This window comes from Salvelinus namaycush, chromosome 36 (genome assembly GCF_016432855.1).
Source record: "Salvelinus namaycush isolate Seneca chromosome 36, SaNama_1.0, whole genome shotgun sequence".
Lineage (NCBI taxonomy): Eukaryota > Metazoa > Chordata > Actinopteri > Salmoniformes > Salmonidae > Salvelinus > Salvelinus namaycush.
Window position 1 is genome coordinate 9,473,730 of NC_052342.1, and position 26,172 is coordinate 9,499,901.

Genomic DNA, 26,172 nt, shown 5'->3' on the forward strand with positions numbered 1-26,172 from the left:
CAACTACCCTACACCTTCTCAAATGACATGAACAAACCAACTACCCTACACCTTCTCAAATGACATGAACAAACCAACTACCCTACACCTTCTCAAATGACATGAACAAACCAACTACCCTACACCTTCTCAAATGACATTAACAAACCAACTACCCTACACCTTCTCAAATGACATGAACAAACCAACTACCCTACACCTTCTCAAATGACATGAACAAACCAACTACCCTACACCTTCTCAAATGACATTAACAACACAGATATGCCAACTAGTAGTCTATGCTAACTCTCTTTTATTCACTCGCATGCATAACACATTGTTCAACAGTCTGCTAAGCAACTGGATATCAGCAACCTGAGAGCATCACTTGCAGCCAGGAGTATCCAACAATACTGATACTCATCCTACTACAGGCACGGAATAAAATACTAGGAGCACTTGATTTAGCTCACTCAGCGTTGCCAGGTAGGCAACAGGTGTTTTCCTGTTTGGAACACTTACATTGGTCCTTAGGTGCAAGCTTCACCCAGAAGCCTTTGCTCTGCTTACATTTTGTTTGCACATTCACACTTTGTGTGCGTAAAACTTGAAAGAATGGAATATTTTCAATACCACTGAAATTCGTCACTGTCATCGACCCCAGCATGTTGGTGATGTCAAATGAATGTAGCGATATCCTGACACACAGTAAGTGTCAGTAATGAGATGCCTGTAAGATTGGAGACAACACATCAGGCTCTGTGTGTAGTTGCACTGATGAGTACACACAGACACACACACACACACACACACACACACACACACACACACACACACACACACACACACACACACACACACACACACACACACACACACACACACACACACACACACACACTGTTCCCAGGAATCAGCATACAGAGGCTTCCCCCACCCCTGATGATATGAGTAGCACTGTGTGACAGACGTGGTGGAAGGCTGGGGGGGAGCCTGTGTTCAACAGCTCAACATGAGAGACGGGAGGCTGCATGAAGACAGACTGTCATTTTAAGCTCGGGGCTAGAGTTGCAGAACAGGTGCTGAGAAGTGACCCAGCCAGGGGGCCTTTGGTAACCATATCTGGGGCACTGGCTGGGGTTTAAAGCACACCAACACAGATGAGTGTTCACTGTACAGGGATGTAGGCTATGTGAAGTTGTTTGGTAGGAATAGTTTGGCTGACTTGTCAATTGTTTCAGTCATCATCCATGTTGGGTGTCTGAATTGAAGCTGAGTGAGGTACTGAAAGAGAAGGTTAACTTTGCAAGCCATATTTGCAATCTCGAGCTAGCTCTGCTTTCTTGTATCATACGAATGTCTGTTGAGAGAGACTATTGAAAGTGAAGTAGAACTCTATGGCTGTACTCCACGCTTCTCCCAAAATGTGCACTTGCACTTTCCTTGTCATGGATTTAAAGAATTTGGATTGGTGTAAGCATTGGCTGGAGGGAGTTTACACCATGGCGGGAAGTGTTCAAGTGCACACTTCAGGAGATCTGTGCAGTTTTGGCAGCATACATGGTAGATAAAATTAAGCCCCATAATTATAATGACCTTTTTCTATTATTTTATTCATTACAGTGTGACATGGAGGTGTGCTGGATTTCTGATTACAGATGATGTCACCTAAGTGAAATCGTTGCCTCGGTCTGTGAGATCCCCTCTCCACTCAATGACGCTGGTCCTGTAATGGCTAATGGCACAGCACATTCCTCTGTCGTTAGCAGTGATGCTGCTCTGGGATGTTAATTAGGACGATTTCCTCGTTTCTGATGGTGTGAAAATGCTGAGTTAGTGAATCCACTTCATATTTTCATAAAGTTCTGGTGGCTAATTTGCAATTAACTATCAGGGAGGTGAACCTTCTTTGTACTGTACAGCTGTGTGTAAATCATATTATGGCTATTACTGTGTATTATATAATATGATGGCTATTACTGTGTATTATATAATATGATGGCTATTACTGTGCATTATATAATATGATGGCTATTACTGTGCATTATATAATATGATGGCTATTACTGTGCATTATATAATAGGATGGCTATTACTGTGCATTATATAATATGATGGCTATTACTGTGCATTATATAATATGATGGCTATTACTGTGCATTATATAATATGATGGCTATTACTGTGCATTATATAATAGGATGGCTATTACTGTGCATTATATAATATGATGGCTATTACTGTGCATTATATAATATGATGGCTATTACTGTGCATTATATAATAGGATGGCTATTACTGTGCCATTATATAATATGATGCTATTACTGTGAATTATATAATAGGATGGCTATTACTGTGTATTATATAATATGATGGCTATTACTGTGCATTATATAAAAGGATGGCTATTACTGTGTATTATATAATAGGATGGCTATTACTGTGTATTATATAATAGGATGGCTATTGCTGTGCATTATATAAAAGGATGGCTATTACTGTGTATTATATAATAGGATGCTATTACTGTGCATTATATAAAAGGATGGCTATTACTGTGTATTATATAATAGGATGGCTATTACTGTGTATTATATAATAGGATGGCTATTACTGTGCATTATATAAAAGGATGGCTATTACTGTGTATTATATAATATGATGGCTATTACTGTGTATTATATAATATGATGGCTATTACTGTGTATTATATAAAAGGATGGCTATTACTGTGTATTATATAATAGGATGGCTATTACTGTGTATTATATAATAGGGTGGCTATTACTGTGTATTATATAATAGGGTGGCTATTACTGTGTATTATATAATAGGGTGGCTATTACTGTGTATTATATAATAGGATGGCTATTACTGTGCATTATATAATAGGATGGCTATTACTGTGTATTATGTAATAGGGTGGCTATTACTGTGTATTATATAATAGGGTGGCTATTACTGTGTATTATATAATAGGGTGGCTATTACTGTGTATTATATAATAGGGTGGCTATTACTGTGTATGATATAATAGGGTGGCTATTACTGTGTATTATATAATAGGGTGGCTATTACTGTGTATTATATAATAGGGTGGCTATTACTGTGTATTATATAATAGGGTGGCTATTACTGTGTATTATGTAATAGGGTGGCTATTACTGTGTATTATATAATAGGGTGGCTATTACTGTGTATTATATAATAGGGTGGCTATTACTGTGTATTATATAATAGGGTGGCTATTACTGTGCATTATATAGTAGGGTGGCTATTACTGTGTATTATATAATTGGGTGGCTATTACTGTGTATTATATAATAGGGTGGCTATTACTGTGCATTATATAATAGGGTGGCTGTTACTGTGTATTATATAATAGGGTGGCTATTACTGTGTATGATATAATAGGGTGGCTATTACTGTGTATTATATAATATGGTGGCTATTACTGTGTATTATATAATAGGGTGGCTGTTACTGTGTATTATATAATAGGATGGCTATTACTGTGTATTATATAATAGGGTGGCTGTTACTGTGTATTATATAATAGGATGGCTATTACTGTGTATTATATAAAAGGGTGGCTGTTACTGTGTATTATATAATAGGGTGGCTATTACATTGTGTGGAAACAAGAAAGCTTTGACTGCGTCATGATTGAAACAAATTCCACCGAAATGAATGCCTTGTTTCTGCTGTTCTGCTTTCCTCAAATGAAGGATATTGTTGTGGATGACTGTAATTAGTCAATAATTAAGATGGCCGTAAGGCCAGGACAGTGAGCATTTGAGAGGATTTGGTGTAGGCGGCAGCAGTAACACACAGTTCTGCTAGCTACAGGCTATCAAATATTAGCTGTGATAATTCTTGTCATTTCAACGGCGTCATTAGTATATGCTAAACCGGCAGTTGGTTTTCTGTTTGATAATTGCTGACATCAGAGTGCAACTTTGTTTACTATTTGAATAAATCCTATATAGATGTATTCACACATTTAGTTCAAATCTAGAAATGTGTTTTGTTGCATTCAATGAGAGGTGCATATTTCCCTTAACACCTTTTCTCTGGACAGATATGTGGCAAAGATATTTCCTCCAAAGACTTCAACTTGCTCAGTGATTCAACTGTAGCTTTGACTTATTTGACTCAGTCCTCTTGGGAGCATAGAGTCTCCAAGATGGCTCTCCTTCTCACTCTTTACTGTGTGAGGGCTTTTGTACCTGTGGGTTTGTAGGAACTAACTCTCCTCCTCTTCCTTCTCCTTCAGCTGTCCCGTTCCCGCCAAGTCACCGACTCACAGCCAAGGAGGTGTTTGACAGCGATGGGAAGCCCAAAGTGGACGTGCTCAAAGGCCACCTGACCAAGGAGGGCCGCGTGGAGGAGAGCGTGGCCCTCAGGCTCATCGGAGAGGGAGCAGCCATCTTGAGGGCTGAGAAGAACCTGCTGGACATAGAGGCCCCCGTGACAGGTTAGTGAGTAAAACACACACGGACATAGATATACACAGACGAAACTAATGCCTGCACACACACACTTCTTGTTCCCGAAATCTAGAAGTTTCTACCTATGAGGGGAGTCTACCTGGTTGTGTGTGGTGGCAAAATTGTACAATACCCAAAGTCATTCTGTAGCCTAAATACTGCAATGCGTGTTTGTTTGAACTTCTCCCTCCCTCCCTCTCTCTGTCTGGGGCGCCCTTATACAACCTTCTGACTTTTCCCACTTCCCCTGAGTATGTGAGTCACCGCCTGGCTTTGAAGGACGTGCGTGGGCTCTGCTGCCCATCACCAGAACGCTGTAACAAGCAAAGGGCAGAGGGACATTTTAAACTGGTTCACACAGTCTGACCAACCAAGGCGATGCTAATTGTTCAAATGCCTTTCTGGTACATATAGACTTGAAAAGGAAAATGACTCTGACACACACATAGACGTATTTGCCCTCGTGGAGAGGTGAATAGAGTATTTTTCTCTTCGTGTCACATAACATATTGTGTGAGCCAGTGAAATGGATTGAAATGTAATCCGCTTCCTAACCATTCGTTAGAAGATGCACTAAACCTTGGTCAAATTTTTAAGGTTGCTCGTTTAGTTGAATCTTACATTTTTACGCGTGCTGTCATTTTTGTGTGATTCCTGACACTTTGATAAGAACTAGTCCGATTCAAACCTATGCAAACGTATTGTTCTCTCTCTCTCTCGCCATTAAGTCAAGTGTCTCAGTCATAACCCAATTAGACTTCCTAATGAGCTTCTTTGATGAGGGCTTAATGAGAGGCAGGGGGCCAGTCTTAGGAACGAATGGCAATAGATCACATCCATGAAGAGTTCTAAGAGAAATCTCCTTTATATGTTTTGTTTCAGACTCTGTTGTGCAGCTTACAAGGAAATATAGCATTTGAGACTCTCTTTCTCTCTAAAGTCTCTACACTAGAAACCAAGTCATTGCTCTCCAGTTTGGCCCTGGCTAATGCAAATGTGACTGACTGTGTTTGAATCTGTGTCTACTGTGCACAGCAAATATCTGTTAGTCCCTTGAGCTAAAGCTTAGGTATTAGCTTGGGTATGGCTGACTGGGCTCCTTACATGAGACTCAAACCCATGGAACTCAAACCCATGGCCTTAAGGTGATGATGGAAGATGGCAGGGTGCCTAGGTGCTGTGCTGCTGTCCCTCTATTTGTGGCTGAGTGTTGCACAATGTGCTGTAAATTATGTCTCCACTGTCTCTGCCATGATCACAAATCATAGAGCCATGTGCAGTCTTCACAGTATATAATAAGGGAGCGTTAGGGCACTGGTTGCTATGTGTTAGCATAAGTTTTAAGACAAAATGGTTTTGTCATACCACCAAAGTTGGTGCAATCATGTCGATGTGGTTGTTTATTTGAATTAATTCATTAATTTTGTTCTTTCTCTGAAACGTGGGTGTTAAAAAAGTTTTTTTATTCTGAATGTCTAAACATCTTTGCTTTTTTAGTTTCAATTACCATAATATTTTAACAATAACTATATGTTAAACTAATGGAAAGATGGCAAACTGCCCAGCTAGCACATTTGGTTCTTTGGAAGTTGTGGGGACGTACGTTTTTGGTTTCCCATTGGTTCTGGGAATGAAGCCATAAGTTTCCTGACTGGTAAAACAGAATGTTTTTTCAATGGAAATGAGAGAAAGGGGAATACCTAGTCAGTTGCACAACTGAATGTATTCAACCTAAATGCGTCTTCTGCATTTAACCCAACCCCTAAGAATCAAAGAGGTGCGGGGGGCTGCCTTAATCGACATCCACATCATCAACGCCCAGGGAGCAGTTGTTGTTGGGGGTTAACTACCTTACTGAAGGGCAGAACGGCATATTTTCTACCTTGCCAGCTCGGGATTCGAACCAGCCACCTTTCGGTTACGCTCTTAACCGCCACCCCCAAATTACTAGATTATTTAAAAGTAATTAAATAATGTTCTGAGAACATGTTCCAATAAGACTTTTAATAACACTATTAGCTTGTTTTTTTCTTCATTTAAACGTGAACCTTTATTTAACTAGGCAAGTCAGTTAAAAAAAAATCTTATTTACAATGACGGCCTACCCCGGATGACGCTGGGCCAATTGTGCACCACACTATGGGACTCCCAATCACAGCCGGATGTGATACAGCCTGGATTCGAACCGGGGACTTTAGTGACACCTCGTGCACTGAGATGCAGTGCCTTAGACCGCTGCACCACTCTGGAGTTTGGGTTAACGGTTTTGAACTCCAGCACCGATAGGACACATGGAATCCATCAATCACACAAACGCATGTATTTTTTATTGTGGCATGGCATCAGTGAGATTCTAACCTATGATCTTCTTTTCTCTATCAATGGAATTAGTCCACTGCACTGCATAGATGGAGCTACTGTAGTATACATACCATGTTATTATTTTTATACAAATCTGTTAATTTTAGTCTATTCAAACAGACCCCATTTTAAAGGAAACAAGTACTCATTAAGATCAGGTGTGGCCAATTAGTGGGCACAGCCAACACACCTGAACATACTTAACAAGATAGAGAATAAAACAGGCATGTGTTTTTAAATAAAATTCTTTGAATGTTAATTTGAACGTTACTAAAGTTTTCTTGTGTTGTTTATGGAAAGTTTTCTTAACGTTTTTAGAACAATTTGAGGAAACCTGTATGAAAAGTAATGCTGAAGTACTGAAATTCCCACAGAAGAACGTTGTTTCTTAATGTTCTCTGAACTATTTGAGAACATTCCCAATGTCCAACCAGTTGGAGAACATTCCTAGAACATTACCTGCACCATTTCCAGAAAGTTGTGGGAAGGTTGTATGCAAAATAACCATAGGACAACACGCGCTCACCAAGCTTTGAGAAACATATGGTTCTCAGAACGTTATGTGCTAGCTGGGAGTATTGCATAATTGCATTATTTCGAAAAATGATGCTTGGAGAATAAGTTTGGTAGCTCCATAATGCTGTATGTGTGGTCCCTATCTCATTCTCTGCAGATCATATTGTGTAAGTGTAACAGTATAACTTTAAACCGTCCCCTCGCCCCGACACGGGCGCGAACCAGGGACCTTCTGCACACATCAACAACGGTCGCCCACGAAGCATCGTTACCCATCGCGCCACAAAGGCGCCACAAAGGCCGCGGCCCTTGCAGAGCAAGGTGCAACATTACTTCTAGGTATCAGAGCAAGTGACGTAACTGATTGAAACGCTAGTAGCGCGTACCCGCTAACTAGCTAGCCATTTCACATCTGTTACACTCACCCCCCTTTCAACCTCCTTCTTTTCCGCAGCAACCAGTGATCCGGGTCAACAGCATCAATGTAACAGTATAACTTTAAACCGTCCCCTCGCCCCGACACGGGCGCGAACCAGGGACCCTCTGCACACATCAACAACGGTCGCCCACGAAGCATCGTTAACCATCGCTCCACAAAGGCCACGGCCCTTGCAGAGCAAGGTGCAACATTACTTCTAGGTATCAGAGCAAGTGACGTAACTGATTGAAACGCTAGTAGCGCGTACCCGCTAACTAGCTAGCCATTTCACATCCGTTACATAAGCAATACCTCTCATTCTGTAGTAAAGAAAAAAGCCTGGACCTGCAATTCATCATTGCTATCTTCCAGAGAAATCATTTGAATGTGATTGGTTCTAAAGTGTATCGGAGAGTGAGTGAAAAGGCTTGGTTGTGTGTTGGTTGTGAATCTGCCTGTGGGATAGTAGAGTCAGAGGTAGGGGTTAACATTAGCTACTTCTACTTCTACTCCCACTCCTACACCCATCCCCCGCCCCTCTCCTACTCAACAGTCCTATTCTACGGCAATGATACACATGTATACACACACACAAACACCCATCCACACACACACACACACACACTGACAGTCTCACAAGGCCACATTTTCTGTTGGAAAGAATACATCTTTTTTTCTCACTCATACTCTACAAACAAAACACGCTGCGTTTTCTCCACCTCATTCTACCATCTCCTCCGTCTATGTGATGTGTCTTGGCTGAATGGCCCTCCTGAGACAAACAACACACACACTCTCTTCCTGGTTGTGCCAGATGGCATCTGGGCTTTTATGGAGGAACCAGGCCACATTGTTAGTCCATCAGGCCCAAACTGCTCTCGACACAGCTCTCTGCTGTATCCTTCAGTACAACAACCTGTGGCTACGTTCTGCTATTGCAAAAAAACTGCAGTAATGACTTAACTATACAACCAGCGAGAGAAAAGAGCATTTTTCTCTACCAGACCTTCACATCCCGGTCTCTCACATATAACACATGAATACTGAACAGATCGCGAGCTGCATTCCATATACACTACTACTTCACTCCAGGCTGGAACTCTTCCCAGAGACTCGGCGTTGATCTCCGAGGTATTACCGATCTGCTCAATCAAAAGAGGATTTTGCACCGTCTGCCTTCCCCGGTGGATCTCACCAACTCAATGAGCTTGCCTCTGGAGTGGCCTGTGTAGGTTATTGAGCCACACTAGATTGCGTAAGTCAGCCACCCACACACACACTGCTGTTGCTGTTCTCTATCGCGCGGGTTGGCGAGAACAAATCCTAGCTCACTTGAGATAATGTACTCCCACCTGCTCATCTCATATGTGTGTCGTGATTGCCTGTGCACATCTGTGTGTGCTAATAACAAAGCCCAGAGGAAAGCCGTTGTATCTGCTATGAATACTGCCTACTACCCATTGTGTCCAGCTGACTACAACATTTACATCTTAGGCATTTAGCAGATGCCCTTATCCAGAGCAACTTACAGTAGTGAATGCATATATTTTCATACTGGTCCCCCATGGGAACCAAACCCACAACCCTTGGCGTTGCACGTGCAATGCTCTACCAACTGAGCTACACGGGACTACAACTCACTGTGGCCTGGCTGCCTATTCATCAGGTCGTCACCTTGACCCCTAGGTCACTCTGACTATTCCAGTGTGACCCCACAGCCACTTCTGTCACCATGGCGTTATCACAGAGAAAAAACGACACAGGTTGGCTTTGTCGAGGTCTTCAGATCCACCCACACACACACACACACAGAGAGCACATCCTCGGCACTGGAGCGCTTAGTGTAACCTTTTGTTGCTTCATCATGTCCCTCTATGCCCTTTGTGTTCTTGGATTGTTTGTTGTTCTTCTCCTTTTATGTCTCGTTCCAGTGTGATGTTGAGTAAGTCATTTTAATTGAGTTCATCCCAGCTTTTGACAGAACGATGTTTTGTTCTGGTATGCATTCATGCTTCATTGACCAGAAATGAACCAGAAATGTGCTATCATATAGACCAGGGCTCTCCAAACCTGTTCCTGGAGAGCTACCATCCTGTAGGTTTTCACTCCAACCCTAATCTAGCACACCTGATTCGAATAATTAGCTCGTTGATAAACTGAACCAGGTTAGTTACAACTGGGGTTGGAGCGAAAACCTACAGGAAGGTACAGTAGCTCTCCAGGAACAGGGTTGGACACCCCTGGTATAGACTTTGCTTGCATTGATTTACAGTTAGTATTGCTTACAACATGCAGTTAAATCCTGGTCACGAGATTGATCTGAAATCACACATTATAAAACTGAATAGTCGTTACTTGTTATGGCACAAAGTGTTAGCATGTTGTGGTTAGCAGCCATGTGAAAAGTCCTTTGTATTTAACAGTTGAGTTGGTGTGAAAAGCCTCTGAAAGTTACTCCAGTGTATGAACATATTCTTTCATTGTAGGGTTGTTTCCATTTCAATAAGAGAGGTTTCCATAGTGATCATGGTCAGCTTTGGCGTACAGTGCTGGCTGAGAAACCAATGAGCGAGAGGGATTTTCACTTTCTATAATTCCATCATTTCCTTTAATGACATATGATTAGGGGATCGATGCTGCCTTACAAATATCTATATTTTTGTAGTAAGCGAGATTGAACATCCACTTTGCACAGTGAGCTGCTTCTCAGACAGCGTGAATTGAATATCATTTGTAACACCATACTGTTGACTCTGAGGGAGCGCATTAGAAATGATAACCCTTTAAGTCTAAATCCAGAAATGAAACCAGTTGCAAAGAGTGGGGATTCTCCAAAGACAAAATGACAAAATGAGAGTTTACGATGCATATGCGGAGGAGAAATTCTCTCTTCTTTTCCTCGTGCCTCAGGGGGTTTGCAACTCGAGCTAATGGCTTTTCTCCAACAGATGATAATTGGAACTGTGGTCGATACATTTCTACGGGCTTACTCTCGAAATCTTTAGATGCATGCTTAAAGACAGACATGCAACAAATCAGAGGATGGTTTTGATATTCATTGCCAAGGACCCAATTAATATCAGTGCTATAGCAACTGTGTTTCAGGCAGAGTACTGTAGTTGGCTGGCTTTGTCTTTTGCTACTGTATATCAGTGTCAATTGTTAACATGAACGTTCATGTTTTTTAGCATTTTCTCACTGAAATGTAAGGTTAGACAAATGGAGAGGGAAGTATCGACCAATGTTTGTGAATAGCACACACACTCAGAATATAAATACAGTTTTTTATTTTTTGTTAAAACCAATCAGGGAATTCTTTGTATGATACTATAAACTATGATTGGCTGGTCGTGAAGGTTGACTGGCAGCTGGATATGACACTCTACTCCGACCACTGCACTGCAATGGGTCTACAAAGAAATGACTGGGTTGTTCCTGGCTGGTCTGGGTTCCGTAATCACAGTCCCAGCATGCTTGCTGTCAGTGTGTGGCCAGCGGGTGACAAACATCGGAAGGCCCTGTGGGCTGTGGCTCTTTGGCTCTCCGGGGAGCAGTGGTGAACGTGGTCAGAGGGGCAATGGAAAACCAATCCTATTTGACTGAGTGGCGAATGGAGTGATCATGGAGTGATTGAGTCAGGCCAGTCACAGTGTGGGTCATGTTGGGTTGTTGACTAGAGTGATTGAGTCAGGCCAGTCACAGTGTGGGTCATGTTGGGTTGTTGACTAGAGTGATTGAGTCAGGCCAGTCACAGTGTGGGTCATGTTGGGTTGTTGACTGGAGCGATTGAGTCAGGCCAGTCACAGTGTGGGTCATGTTGGGTTGTTGACTAGAGTGATTGAGTCAGGCCAGTCACAGTGTGGGTCATGTTGGGTTGTTGACTGGAGCGATTGAGTCAGGCCAGTCACAGTGTGGGTCATGTTGGGTTGTTGACTGGAGCGATTGAGTCAGGCCAGTCACAGTGTGAGTCATGTTGGGTTGTTGACTGGAGCGATTGAGTCAGGCCAGTCACAGTGTGGGTCATGTTGGGTTGTTGACTGGAGCGATTGATTGATGGGTGAGGTGGGGATGTGATTAACATCAAAGTTGTCACATTAGTGTAAAGTAGACCAACGGGACTAAATAAGTTAATGCCCCATCACTCTGTTATTAAGAGTGGAGAGAGGGAGAGTACAGTAGATTTTTCGACACTGCATTTTACCATACAATTGCAGACAAGAACAACACTCTATAGTTGAGATCTAAACAGGCATTAGGATACATTTTATTCCTCCATAATAGCATAATTTTGTTCCTTAATAATAATAGGCTGTGCAAGTGATGTTCCATTCATAGATTTCAGTCAGTATTCTATGAATAAAAAGCACAGGGAAGTGACTCATGTCATAGCGAGACAGACATATTTTATTCTATTAAAGATGCCACCCGGAGTCTGAGGAAGAGGGAAATGTTGGCGCTTCCATAATGTAAATGTTGATAGGAGCTATGGCTGAATGACAGCGTTATTGATTCATTTGTCATGTTATCTCATTATACTCTCACTAACATTATACCCTCACTAACAATGGGGTATCAATGTACAGCTCTTTCCAGTGGTGCTTGTAAGAGTGAAAGGGCCAATTCAAAAGGTTATTGGGTTATTGAAGAACGAGTCCCACACTACTCATATACTGAGTATAAAGCATTTTTTTACTGTGATGTTTGTTTGTTGATAGGTAGTCTTGCTATATCTCCCTTCACAGTTACAGTAGTCCTTCTTGGTTTGAGTAAGGTCCAACGCGACAGACATTCTGTAAAGGTGTTGCATTTATCTCGAGAGAGAAAAAAACAGGAACTTGACACAACGTCGAGGGTTTGGCAAACTCAAATGTTTTTAATGCTAAGAAATGAAGTCAGATATAGTATAAGAGTAGGTTAGGTCATGTTGATTGGTGGCGCAGGTTAGTCAAAGCAGAGCTCACTATGTAATGCAGCACTAAGTCGCTTGGTTTTCATGTTTTATGCATGATGCATGTATTATGAAAGGATACAGGCGAGACAACACCTTTTTGTACCAGTTGGTTCAGGTTCAATTGGCTGGCAACATACAGTACAGAAACAGAAGACACTTCACGCTTGCAAATCCTATCTAGGAAAATTGTATGAAACATGTTTGGAATTGAAGCCTTTCTGTTTGTCAGGTGAGAGAAGTAGTTGCATTGTGTATTGGAACTGGGTATATATGAACTAATAATTGCCCCTGTAAATAAAAGCTATTGTGCCTCTTGGGATCAGAGAGTGGCTTATGATAATGATAAACGTGACTATGATGTTTATGTATTAGGAGGAACACTTGCCCAAAACACTCTTTTTGTCCTGGGTCCATGTAATTCTTCTTAACATGTACATGAATCATGATACCACAAACAAAATCCCTCAAAGGGTATACATAAGTGTAATTAGAAAGCCTATGAATTTTTACTGCACAGGAAAACTGCACTTTTAAAGAGGACGAAGCAAATGTTTCGAATATGTGACCCACCCCCTGGATTCGGTCCTATGTAGCAACATTTTAAATAGTTTTTTTTTTTTTTACATTGGATAAAAATACAGACTCAGAGCTAGAAAAGTATCTTGTGACCCCACTTTTGAGAAAATGAGCCTTGAATGTTTTTTTACACCTACTGGAGAGCTCTTCTTTGTCTACACCCATTCAGCATCGTTCACACCCTCTTAAGCCTTAGCCCCACCCATCTCTTTAAGGATTCACGTGAGGCCATGTGCTAAACAGTGAGTAGTTTAGTAAACAACCAAAGATTTCAAGACTAAAAGTGGTAAAAGTAGTAGCCTACAAAAAGGAAAAACTCCAAAAACTCTGGACACTTTAGCCTATATCCTAATCTGACTTTGTTTCAGGTCATGTTGTTCTTCATGTTATTGTCTGTGGTAAACACACACCATATCAAATAAAATCAAAGTTTGTCACATGCACAGGATACAGAAGGTGTAAACGGTACAGTGAAATGGTTACTTGGATATTTGCATAGTAGAAATATCAAAAACAGAAAGTGTCCAGATAAAAATATTTTGTAAATATTTTATAATTTTTAGATGACGCTTACCCAGACACACTTGTCTAAATTGATGGGTCATGTGAAAATGCTATAACCACCCCCCAGCCATGTCTAGCTAAGTGGATGGGTCACTATTGTCTATACATGTACATATGTTCATGAAATTAACTAGATGGCCGTAATCACCCCAAGACACACCTGACTAACTTGATGGGTCATGTAATCACCTGGGGAAGTGAAGTATTTTGTTTAGACATGTATCTAGCTAGCTAGATACGAATAATTACTAATGTGACACAGATCATACACGTAACGTTAGCTAGCGAGCCAGAAAGCTAATGTTTGCTAGCTACAGTAGCTAACAGTATGCTTTCATTTGCAATGAAAACAACTTTCTAACTAAATTAGAAACGTATCATATCTGAAAATGGAGCTAGACTCTTACCCGTTTACATGGATTAATGCTTCATGGCAGACTGGAACCATTGAACTCTGTTTTGTTTGACCAGCGTTGTGTCAAGTACCTCCGGTTCACACTGACCGTGGTGTGTGCAGAAGGTAGCTCATCACAACTTTTTCCAACTGTTCTGTCGATAGCATCTGCTAAATTCAGGGCATCAATGTTGTTGAGAGAAGTAGCAAAACGTTTGTAGTTCTCGATGGCTAACGTTATATCGTTCAAAAAAGCCGCTGTAGAAATGATTTTCACCACATACTGAGCAGCTCACGTTATAGACAGAAGCATGCTACATGGCAGACCAATTCAAACTCATCTCCCGGCATGTCCAGCCCATCCATTATCTTAGCCAACCATGCCTAGCGAGAAGGTTGTCTTTTTCTGTGGCTAAACCAACTAGGCTCGGTATTGAACAATTGTATTCATATTTACAGATGGAATACAAGGCACATGAAAGTTTAAAAAAACAAATTTTGATCTAAATAAATAACAAAAGACGTTCAAATGCCTCTCCTGTGAAGTAGTGACATGCAACATACTCCTAGCTTCCTGAAACGGGTCACATAAAAGTGAAGAATTGTAAGATTTGTTGTTTCTGATTTCCTCCCATGTGTGTTTCCTGTAGTTTGCGGAGACATCCATGGCCAGTTCTTTGACCTGATGAAGCTGTTTGAAGTAGGAGGGTCACCAGCTAGCACTCGATACCTTTTCCTGGGCGACTACGTCGACAGAGGATATTTCAGTATCGAAGTAAGTGTTTCGCCTGTTCTAAGAACATTAAGTTAAAGAAGGAAATGGTTGATGCTTTTGCGTTTGTACTTCTGAAACTACTGTTGGTTATACTGTATTATAAAAATATGTTCTCAAAAAATATGCTAATTCATTCCCAATCTCTTTATTGTTCTCTTTCAGTGTGTGCTGTACTTGTGGGCCTTAAAGATCCTATACCCCAAAACACTCTTTTTGCTTCGTGGGAACCACGAATGTAGACATTTGACAGAGTATTTCACATTTAAGCAGGAATGTAAGTATGGTTTGAGTTTTTCATTCTAAAGCATTTTACATTCAACCCGACGCTTAACTTTCAAGCGTTCACACAGAAAAGTGCTTCTTGGCATAGTATGAAATCAGATATTTGCTCTCTCCTTGATAGGTATTTACATATGTCAGAACTATTGCTGTTGTGTTCAGAGTCTAAATAAAATACCAAGGGCAGAGTGAAATTATGCTGGAGTATTTTATGTCCTTTGGAGGTTTTCTGACACTTTTTAAATACTTTCCGACCAAGGCCCAGCACACTGCCCTAGTGTGTAAGAGCTAGGGGTGTTTGGCCTGGCAACACTCACTCCCTGCCCTATTTCCACCTTGACAGGTAGAATTAAGTATTCGGAGCGGGTGTACGATGCGTGTATGGACGCCTTCGACTGCCTTCCTCTGGCCGCCCTTATGAACCAGCAGTTCCTGTGCGTACACGGAGGACTGTCCCCAGAAATCACAAATCTTGACGACATCAGGAAAGTACGTGTCCTCCCGAACCACGTTCCCTGCATGACCATGCAATATGCTTGTAATTTCAGCTGCTACACTATCATTCAGAATGATCTCCTATTTTACTGTTGATAAAGTATTAAATTCATGGATACATTGGATATTGTACTGTTTCTATGCTGTATGAATATATTGCATGTATGGTTTTAACGAGGTTTCAAGCATAATGGGTGTTCAGTATAAGTAAGATAATCAATTTTCCCTTGTAACAAACATTCACATGGATTTTATTCTAATGGAATTTATCATGTGAAAGGCAGTTAAATTAGGATACAGATATGTTTACACAGAGCATTGTGCAAACTGTTTCTTTCCCCATTTTGCTGTTCAAGAAAATTAAGACTTTACCATTTCCCTTGAAATATTTCCTTTGAAAATAATGACCTTGATAATAATAATACAACATGGACTACCTCTCTCTCAATTCGCTCTCAAACGATGCCCCAAGCTAACAGGAGAGTTACATTCGGGCAGAGTCTGGACCGCTCTGATTAAAAATGTTGAAGAGTCGGATCCTGCTTTCTCTCAAATTCAATAACGACAATTGGATTTTGTGGCTGCAATCAGAGGGTCTCTGTAATCCAATCTGCACTATTGAAGTGTCCATTATGCTACAGTGTATACTTTCTCTGGAGAAATCGATATGGTTTCTCTGAATGACTGTCATGAGCTTTTGGCTGATCACATCCATTTGTACCTTTTTCATCCCATTTCTGAGGAGGAAGTATTAGTATGGTCAAGATTGAATATACCTATTCATGTTTTCTACTCATAATAGACACACATTGTCATCCAGTCCACATGTTGTGGGTGTCTTTCACTCAAACATGATGTACCGTTGTAAAACAGAGACCCTACCGAGAGTTTTTATTTTAACCACAGTTCAATGTAGCAAGACTAATTGTTAAATCAAGATCCAGCTCAAGTCTTTTACAATGACAAAAACAACCACTTTTCCATAGGTATCACTTGATCAACACCAACCCATTGAGGAAGCTAAACTGACTGAGTTTCCTCATAGATTAGACATTTTCCTGACTGCTTGACATTGTCTTTCCCTGTCTCTCCTAACTCTGTGTCCCCCTCTCTTTGCAGTTAGACAGATTCAAAGAGCCCCCTGCGTACGGGCCCATGTGTGACCTGCTGTGGTCGGACCCCCTGGAAGACTTTGGGAATGAGAAAAGCCAAGAGCACTTCACACACAACACAGTGAGAGGCTGCTCCTATTTCTACAGGTGGGCCATCAACAGCATCGCCTCCTTCACAAGCTGCGTAGTGTGAAAAAGGCTGTGAATGTATTCATTTATTCATGTGCACTTTACAGCGCACATTATTAAGGTTGCACTATGTAAGAAGTGCTACGCCATTTCCTGGTTGCTAAAATTTGAATAGTTCGCCTAATTTCAGTTTATGTGATAAAACAAGCAACTATAGTGTAGAGAATCATTGTACCATCTAAACCGCTGTGAAATATATTTTCCATAACCAGAAATATTGTATTTTCGGCTGTTTGACGCTGGTTTATAAAACCAAAAGTAAAAGACGCAAAAAACGAAACTTAAGACCAGGAAGCCTAGAAATAGCGCACATAGAACAGATCTACCGCTTCTTAAACTTGCTTTCAATGAGAATGACAGAGCTATAACTTACATTTCTATGTGAATTTGGTTGGTCACCCAAAAAGTTACACATTGCATCTTTAAGAATGCTATTTTCACGTCAATGTAGAAATGCTGGTGTGTGTGTGTGTGTGTGTGTGTGCGTGTGTGCGTGTGTGTGTGTAGTTGGCCGTATCCTCCTTTGTTACCATTGTGGATGTATCATACAACGGACTTGACATTGATCTTAGTGCAACACCTCTGGGCTCTACAGTAATATAACCATTCCAATAGAACAGAATCCCGGTACCATTGAAGCATCACTGAACCTTCCTTTGCCAAATCCTTCCAACCCAAGTTCTTCTGCCAAATGTTCATCTTCATTCAGTCCCCTTCCAACTCCCTCAGTCTGTTTTCTATTGTCTGTAAGTACACATACACACCTTCTGTGGATATGACAGTCACTGTATAACCTGCATTTGTCATCGTCCCAGAGAAACTGGCTTCTCTCTCATTACTCTGTCGCAAGTGTTTATGGAGCACACATATTAACTCCCCTTAAACAGGTCCCAGTCGCAGGTAAAGCAAACAAAGGAATGGCTAGAAGCACGGAGTGAGCTCACTCTGTCCTGAATATAATGAACAGGGCCACAGTTCTCTCCAAATGTGTCTTCTAGTGCTCTAGTGTCCAGTCATTACAGGTGGATAAACACTCTTTGGCCCTGGCATGCCAGTGGTAAAGCCAGCCTTAAGCAGCACAAGCAATCAAATGTTGTGTCTCCTTGAGTGTGCTACACACTGATTTGCAGATAATAAAAATTAAAAAAACATTATTATTGCATTATAGTTTGTATCATGGTCAAAAGGTATTTGAACCTTTTTGAATGGTTCTGTGTTCATTTCACACGTATGCTAAACTAAGTGGCTAGAGTTAGGAAATCCATGGGAAGCCTCAAAGGTGCATGAGTGCATTCAGACACCCAAAGAGCTCTATCTAGAAATGTTTCCAGTTTGTAAATTGATGTCATTTGAAAAGAGACTGCATATCATCTTTGGTAGAGACTTTACCCATAATGCAGGCCTATTTCAAAGTCCTCCTATTTGAGGAGTATACCAGCACAATATTTGCTCTTTGGACCCTGGGAAGACTTGTGGTCTCTAAGGCACCAGCTAAAGGGGATTCAATAAAGAATAAAGAATGTACACTGAGTGTACAACACATCTTTCCATGACATAGACTGACCTGGTGAATCAAGGTGAAAGCTATGATCCCTTATTGATGTCACTTGTTCAATCCACGTCAATCAGTGTAGATGAAGGGGATGGGAGACAGGTTACAGATTTTTATGTCTTGAGACAATTGAGACTTGGATTGTGTTTGTGTGCCATTCAGAGGGTGAATGGGCAAGACAAAAGATTGAAGTGCCTTTGAACGGGGTATGGTAGTAGGTGCCAGGCGCACCAGTTTGTGTCAAGAACTGCAACACTGCTGGGTTTTTCATGTTCAACAGTTTCCCGTGTATATCAGGAATGGTCCACCACCCGAAGGACATCCAGCCAACTTGACACAACTGTGGGAAGCATTGGAATCAAGATGGGCCATCTTCCCTGTGGAATGCTTTCGACACCTTCAAGAGTCCATGCCCCAACGAGGCTGTTCTGAGGGCAAAAAAGGGGGGGGGGGGGGGGTTCAACTCAGTATTAGGAATATGTTCCTAGTGTTTGTTATACTCACTGTATAGTGTTTTATGTGGGAACAATAATGGTTATTTGCATTCAAAATATTATTTTGGTCAGGGCTGTGAGATAGATTTGTAGATGAACCAACAGTTTGCTGTAAATGGTCTCGCTTGACTATCTGCTAGACAACACATGCCCGGTCAGGGCGAGAAATGTCACCCCTGTCACTTGAGAGAGGGTAAGAGAGTAGTGTTGATGCTCTCGGGTTCTGCCAGTGATATTTCCATGGTATGGCCCTGCCATCGCAGAGATATCTCTGATATCTGAGTGATAGGGATCCAGTATACTACATCGAGTAGTACCGACTATCGAAAGAAAGACAGTGATTTGACAGTGATAGACCCTGTTCGAATACTCCTAATGTATCTTTCCTTCCTCGCTTCCTTGAAGTAATCACTAACCAGACATTGCTAGATGGGTTTTTAGCAAACTTGCCATCGCTTTCAACAGTTATGGCATGTCAGATCAGTGATTACTTCAGGGAAGCGAGGAATAAAGGAGGCATTTTAAGAGTATATGAACAGATAATTGCTGTTGTGGTATAAACACTTCAGCATTTCAAACAGGATGGTACAGTAAAACTCCAGTCCAGGTTAGCTGCTTCCTCTTGTACCTCTATCCCAACAGCCCCCTGTGTCTTCTTGGCTTGGCTTACATTCCTCTGTGGCTTTGGGCTTGCATTCCAAGTGGCACTCTATTTCCTACATAGTGCACTACTTTTGGTCAAGAGTAGTGCACTATATCGGGAATAGAGTGCCATTTGAAACATAGCCTTGTTGTTTTTCCCAGTGTCGTCGTTTGGATCTGCCTGCAGGGCTCATTGTAATTGCCAGCACACTGGCATGCTGCGTTTATGTGCCAGCTTCAAGCTCCAGACTGAAAGGAGAACAATTCGCCAATCTGAGAGAAAATACTCAGTTTGGTGCTTTTTCCTGGCTTCTGGCAACTGTTTTACCCCAGCACCATAGGCCCCCTCATAACTGTTTTACCCCAGCACCATAGGCCCCCTCATAACTGGTTTACACACTACTGAGGCATGAAATTGCACATGAATACAGGCCCCATCTTTTCAAGCCTAGCACAGACACTGTACTGTGTGGTCGACTGTTTTTGAGTAGCCTAAACAGGGAATTACATGGTATTTTAGATGCTTTATGCAAATAGCCCTTGAATCGATTTTGTCTGTTCAGATGATGCACAGAGTATACTGTCAGGTTTGAAGTAGACAGGATGTGAATTTGTTTGTTTATTTGTCAGGGACTTTCACAACTGTTTGGGATGGATCACATCTGCACTCCATCCCAAAACAGATGTCAATTGCGTTCAGCACTAAATGTCTTTAGTCTTCTGAGCAATACCTACAGTAGCAACAGCATCTGCTGATGCCTGGAGAAACAAATATGAATGAAAATAATGAATTAAGATGGATATTAGCTACTTTTTTATTTACCTCGAAGCGATGCTATCACACCATAAAGAAACCATGCGCACTTCCGCTTCCGTTCCGCTGTCGTTCCGCTGTCGGGCGTACTTTCTCTCCTCGGGGCATCAGTAGCAGAACAAGGAATGTGACACCTAGACCTATTTCTAGGTGTAAGTCCACCTGGAGTGACAAAGCAAAGTAGGCCTCTCAGCTAGGAAGCCTGCAGTGTAACTGTGCCCCTCAAAGCATACCCTCTTACCCGTCTGACAAGGAAATGCAAATTGAGACCGATCTGTTCACTTTTGTTCAAGTTAAGAGTATACTGTACACATTCTCTTGTCTACTTTCTATTCTGGATATTAACAGGAGGAGGAGGACTATGGATGTTACGAGGTGGCCCGAAGTGCAAGGCCATCTACCTACCACACAAAGCAGTGAGCTACCCTTTAGCTCCAAAAGCTTTCAGCAATGGAGAACCGCATTGATTAAAGGGCACAACCATTGTTAGACTAATTAGCAATATCCAGAAACAAACACTTGAGTTTAGCCTTCAGCCCTGCACTTAATTATCAAACACACGCGTCACATTATTTCCAAATGACAGCTGAAGTGTCGTTTTGTCAATGGGAAAATGCGTTGCCTGTTGTGACCTAGAATTAAATAAACATGAGTCGGTTCCACGGTGAGTTTGGTTCTTTGAACAATGATTGCTTTCATGTTTCATCAGGTTCATTGAATAACCTTCTAAAGTTGTTGTGGTGGGGAGTTCTGAAATGATTTTGACACACAGCTCTGTTGTGTTTCCACAAGGTCTGGAAGTTCATGTGCACTCACTTACTTACTTAACGTTCCTTCTCCGGGAGTTTTCAACGTAACTGGCTTCTAGGGGGTTGTTGGCTGGCTGGCTGGCTAGTGTGACTAGGGCCTACCTCACTGAGTGCAAAATCACATTTTGGGTTCTTTGGGAATGAAAGGTTATGGCATGGAAAATCCTGAAACTTTACTAAATTGTAATTGCTGGCAGTTTATTTTGGCCACCTCAATGTCAGACTGATCAGAGCTGCATGAGTACGCAAAAGCTACACAAACACACACACACACACACACACACACACACTGAATACTTATAGAAACCCCGAGGTTGAGATGTTATGCTGGATCCTTTGTTTGCCCTTTCCAATGGTTACATGGTGAAGGTGCCTGCTATTAAAATACACTTGAATGAATATCTATTTTAAGTGTCAACCCACTGGGCACACACTGGTTGAATCAGCGTAGTTTCCACATCATTTTAATGAAATTACGTTGAACCAACGTGGAATAGAAGTTGATTTGACGTCCGTGCCCAGTGGGAAAGAAATCTAATCACTGCTTTTTGATCAAATTAGACCCGTTAATCAAGCATGTGTCGTCTTGTCTTTCAACAGTTATCCCGCTGTCTGCGACTTTCTACAACACAATAACTTATTATCGGTCATTCGAGCCCATGAAGCACAGGACGCTGGGTAAGTGCCCTCTTTTTTTCCCCACCGCTAACTGTTACAGCCGTTCACCTTGGACAACTATGTTGCTTGAGCCTACCCAGGAAACATCCTGTGCTTGCAAAAGAAATTGTGTTGAATTCAACTTTATTGAGTTTGGTCGTCAGTTCCCCCTCAAAGGACCGTCACACCCTTGGTAGCAAGCATGTCAAAACATTGGAGAAAAGGGCCGATGAGGCAGAGGGTCCTCCTCAAACTGACAGAAGGCATGTCGCCCTGTTTGTTTACTGCTCCTCCACGAAGACTGTCTGGCCCACTCAAAGAGAAAAAACAGCTTGACATACTAGCCAGCCTTAGGCACAGATCTAGGATCAGATAACCCTTCCCAAATTGATTTCATTATTCCTCAGGCCATCGTGGACTTCATACACATGCATACAATAATAATGTGTTACATCCACTGTACAGAATCTAGCAGACACTTTTATCCCGAACAGTTATGCATGCATACATTTTATATACAGATGGTCCTGGGAATCAAACCCACTATCCTGGCATTGCAAGCACCGTGCTCTACCAACTGAGCTACAGAGGACCACGCTGTGCTGCAGAAGACCACAAGTACAGTTTTAGGTAGTGTTCTTATAACAGTGATGGTGATGATGTTGTCTCTCCATCTAGGTACCGCATGTACAGGAAGAGCCAGACGACAGGGTTTCCTTCTCTCATCACCATCTTCTCAGCACCCAACTACCTAGACGTCTACAACAACAAAGGCAAGCACAGAGTGAATCGTACTCATTACCTCATTCATTCGTTTATTTGTTATGGATTATTTACCACTTGCCAGTGGAGGCTGGTGGGGGGGACTATAGGAGGACGGGCTCATTGTAATGGCTGGAAAGGAAAACATGGAACCGAGTCAAACATGTGGTTTCCATATGTTTGATATGTGTAATACAGCTCCGTTCATTCCATTCCAGCCATTACAATGAGCCCGTCCTCCTATAGCTTCTCCTACCAGCCTCCTCTGTTGTATGCTGCCCTAGAGTTAGCATCGGACTGTCAGGCTTCGCTCAGTCAATGAGATAAGATTTGGCCTCGCGAGACATCCCGACTCTATTGAAGTAGTTTACGGTTGAGGTTGTCAGACACGGATGTTCATACAACATCACAAAAGTACATCTCTTTTTAAAGTGCATTTTAAATCACAACACACTTTACAGTGAAACAAAAAAGTAAAGAGAACAAAGAAAAACAGTGCAGAGAATCCACAATTGAGTCATACTGTACTTGACACAGTGTGATCAGATCAAATGTATGCTTCCTCTACATTATAAACAGAGAGAGAAAGGGAGAGAGAGCAAAAGGGAGAGAGAGCAAAAGGGAGAGAGAAAGGGGGAGAGAGAGAAAGAGGGAGAGAGAGAAAGGCTGAGAGAGAGAAAGAGGGAGAGAGAGAGGCTGAGAGAGAGAAAGGCTGAGAGAGAGAAAGGGAGAGAGAGAAAGGGAGAGAGAGAAAGGCTGAGAGAGAGAAAGGGAGAGAGAGAATGTGGGACAGTGAGAAAGGGAGAGAGAGAAAGGCTGAGAGAGAGAAAGGCTGAGAGAGAGAAAGGGAGAGAGAGAAAGGCTGAGAGAGAGAAAGGGAGAGAGAGAAAGGCTGAGAGAGAGAAAGGGAGAGAGAGAAAGGCTGAGAGAGAGAAATGGAGAGAGAGAAAGGCTGAGAGAGAGAAAGGGAGAGAGAGAAAGGCTGAGAGAGAGAAAGGGAGAGAGAGAAAGGCTGAGAGAGAGAAAGGCTGAGAGAGAGAAAGGGAGAGAGAGAAAGGCTGAGAGAGAGAAAGGGAGAGAGAGAAAGGCTGAGAGAGAGAAAGGCTGAGAGAGAGAAAGGCTGAGAGAGAGAAAGGCTGAGAGAGAGAAAGGCTGAGAGAGAGAAAGGCTGAGAGAGAGAAAGGCTGAGAGAGAGAAAGGCTGAGAGAGAGAAAGGGAGAGAGAGAAAGGCTGAGAGAGAGAAAGGGAGAGAGAGAAAGGCTGAGAGAGAGAAAGGCTGAGAGAGAGAAAGGCTGAGAGAGAGAAAGGGGGAGAGAGAAAGGCTGAGAGAGAGAAAGGCTGAGAGAGAGAAAGGCTGAGAGAGAGAAAGGCTGAGAGAGAGAAAGGGAGAGAGAGAAAGGCTGAGAGAGAGAAAGGGAGAGAGAGAAAGGCTGAGAGAGAGAAAGGGAGAGAGAGAAAGGCTGAGAGAGAGAAAGGGAGAGAGAGAAAGGCTGAGAGAGAGAAAGGGAGAGAGAGAAAGGCTGAGAGAGAGAAAGGCTGAGAGAGAGAAAGGCTGAGAGAGAGAAAGGCTGAGAGAGAGAAAGGGAGAGAGCACGCACACAGTGCCGTGGTTCCAAAACGTTTCACGCGTCTCTTGGGTTGGGTGGGGATGGGATGGACTGGCTGTGGTCCATTTGGCATGCAGTGTCCCAGCACACTCTGGAGGAGGCTGGACACACAGACAGACCTTTATGAAGTGAGTCAGCACAAAAAGTCCAAGAGCGACTCTTTTTGTCCAATCGGGGAACCACAGGGGAATTTAGGGAGAGAAAGGGAGAAGGGAAATGGGGCTGTTTTTGACACACACACTCATGGGGGCATATTTTCGCATAGGTGTGAATTGGGGCGAAGCCGGTGATGAGTTTCCTTGCGGGCATGTGTCAGGATGGTATGTAGTAGGATTTACTGCAAGGACATCTACAGAAGGAGAGCGGTTTGGAGTTTTTTTGTGAGCCTTACAATGGCTGATGTTCACAGCCCCGCCCAGGTTGTTTTTGTTTTTGCTTTGATGTTCCCTAATCTCAGCCCACCTTGATATCTGATCCCAGCTTTGCCAACTCAAAGGTAAAGAGCTTTAAATAACTGACCTTGTGAAGCACATTCAGGAACGCATGCCATTACTCAGCCCGGGCTCCTGCACAACTAGACCCCCCCCCCCCCCCCCATCCCACTCTTTTAGTTTTATTGTGCATTTAACACCGGTTGCGTATTTCTTCAGAGTTTTAATGTTATTTAATAGGGTGCTCAGTTTTCTAGGATTCTTTTCTTTTCTCTTGAAACAACATGGGATTCTTCACCCTATAGTCCTATAGACGTTCTAACTAAGGAGTTAAGAGGAGTACATTATATCATTTGTTATTTCTGTGATGAACTGCCCAATGAGGCGTATAATATGGTTCGAATGGGGCAGGGCGCCCGATTGAAATGCAAGTGACCGTAATAGATTGAACTTCTCTCGTCTTGGACTGGGATCTCGGCTGTGAGTGCCGCGGTCTCGTGATTGATGGCCAATCGATGGCAGCTGTAAATCTAAAAGGGGCAAGTCAGCTAAGCCCGTCAGTCTTTGCAGAGAGGGGGGGGGGGGTTCCAGAATCAGATTAACCAGCCTCCTCCAAATCAGTCTGCGGTCAGTGTAACCTCGATCAGAGTGGGGATTTGGCAACCCTGACAAAGGCAGGAAACCCCCAGCCGGTGGTCTCGCAGGCAAATAAATACAATAAAAAACACAAAGGCCACCGCTGCCGAGTCGACATAATCTAACAGCCAAATAACTCTTTAAAACATTTTTTTTTAATAGGATTAGATCAATCGTGAAATCAGATGGTTCCGTCACCGAGCTACTCGGGTGGCTAGTCTACACGGTCTCATGTCAAGTTGTCTGTAGCCACATAAACTGGAGCTGAGTGGTCACTCGGGCCAATGTGTTCTCCGTCCCCCCCCGCCCCCCCCCCCCCCCCTCTCACTGACCTGTAAACATGAAAACTGTCTGCTGAAAAACAATATGGCGGGGCAAGTTTAGTCGCTGGTGTCAGACAGCTTGGGTTTCTCCAGTCAAGAAGACGGGGAATGACACCGCTCCCCAAGTCTATTTCGGAGCGGCAGAGGATTGTCACGTAGTGAAACGAGAACTGAGGGGTCCTCCCCCATCGGAGACAGTAGCTCCTCATACCCCAGAATCCCCTTGTCACTTGAATCCCCAAGACATGTGACTGGGGACTTAGTCGCCGTTCCCATCTGGAATTTGGGAGGTGGAGTTTGGTTTTATTTGAGGAGAAGAGGGTTAAAGCTAGTGTGGTGT

At 42.5% G+C, this 26,172-nt stretch overlaps 1 protein-coding gene across 1 annotated transcript in view; it reads left to right on the top strand.

Moving 5' to 3' along the window:
* Positions 1-26,172, top strand: part of LOC120030311 (serine/threonine-protein phosphatase 2B catalytic subunit alpha isoform-like) — a 107,131-nt gene that overhangs the window by 43,765 nt on the left and 37,194 nt on the right. Inside the window, exons 2-8 of the mRNA XM_038975664.1 lie at positions 4,262-4,462; positions 14,906-15,030; positions 15,193-15,304; positions 15,653-15,798; positions 16,924-17,063; positions 22,017-22,094; positions 22,752-22,846. Of these exons, the coding sequence (XP_038831592.1) occupies positions 4,262-4,462; positions 14,906-15,030; positions 15,193-15,304; positions 15,653-15,798; positions 16,924-17,063; positions 22,017-22,094; positions 22,752-22,846 (897 nt within the window). The remainder of the gene's footprint in view (positions 1-4,261; positions 4,463-14,905; positions 15,031-15,192; positions 15,305-15,652; positions 15,799-16,923; positions 17,064-22,016; positions 22,095-22,751; positions 22,847-26,172) is intronic.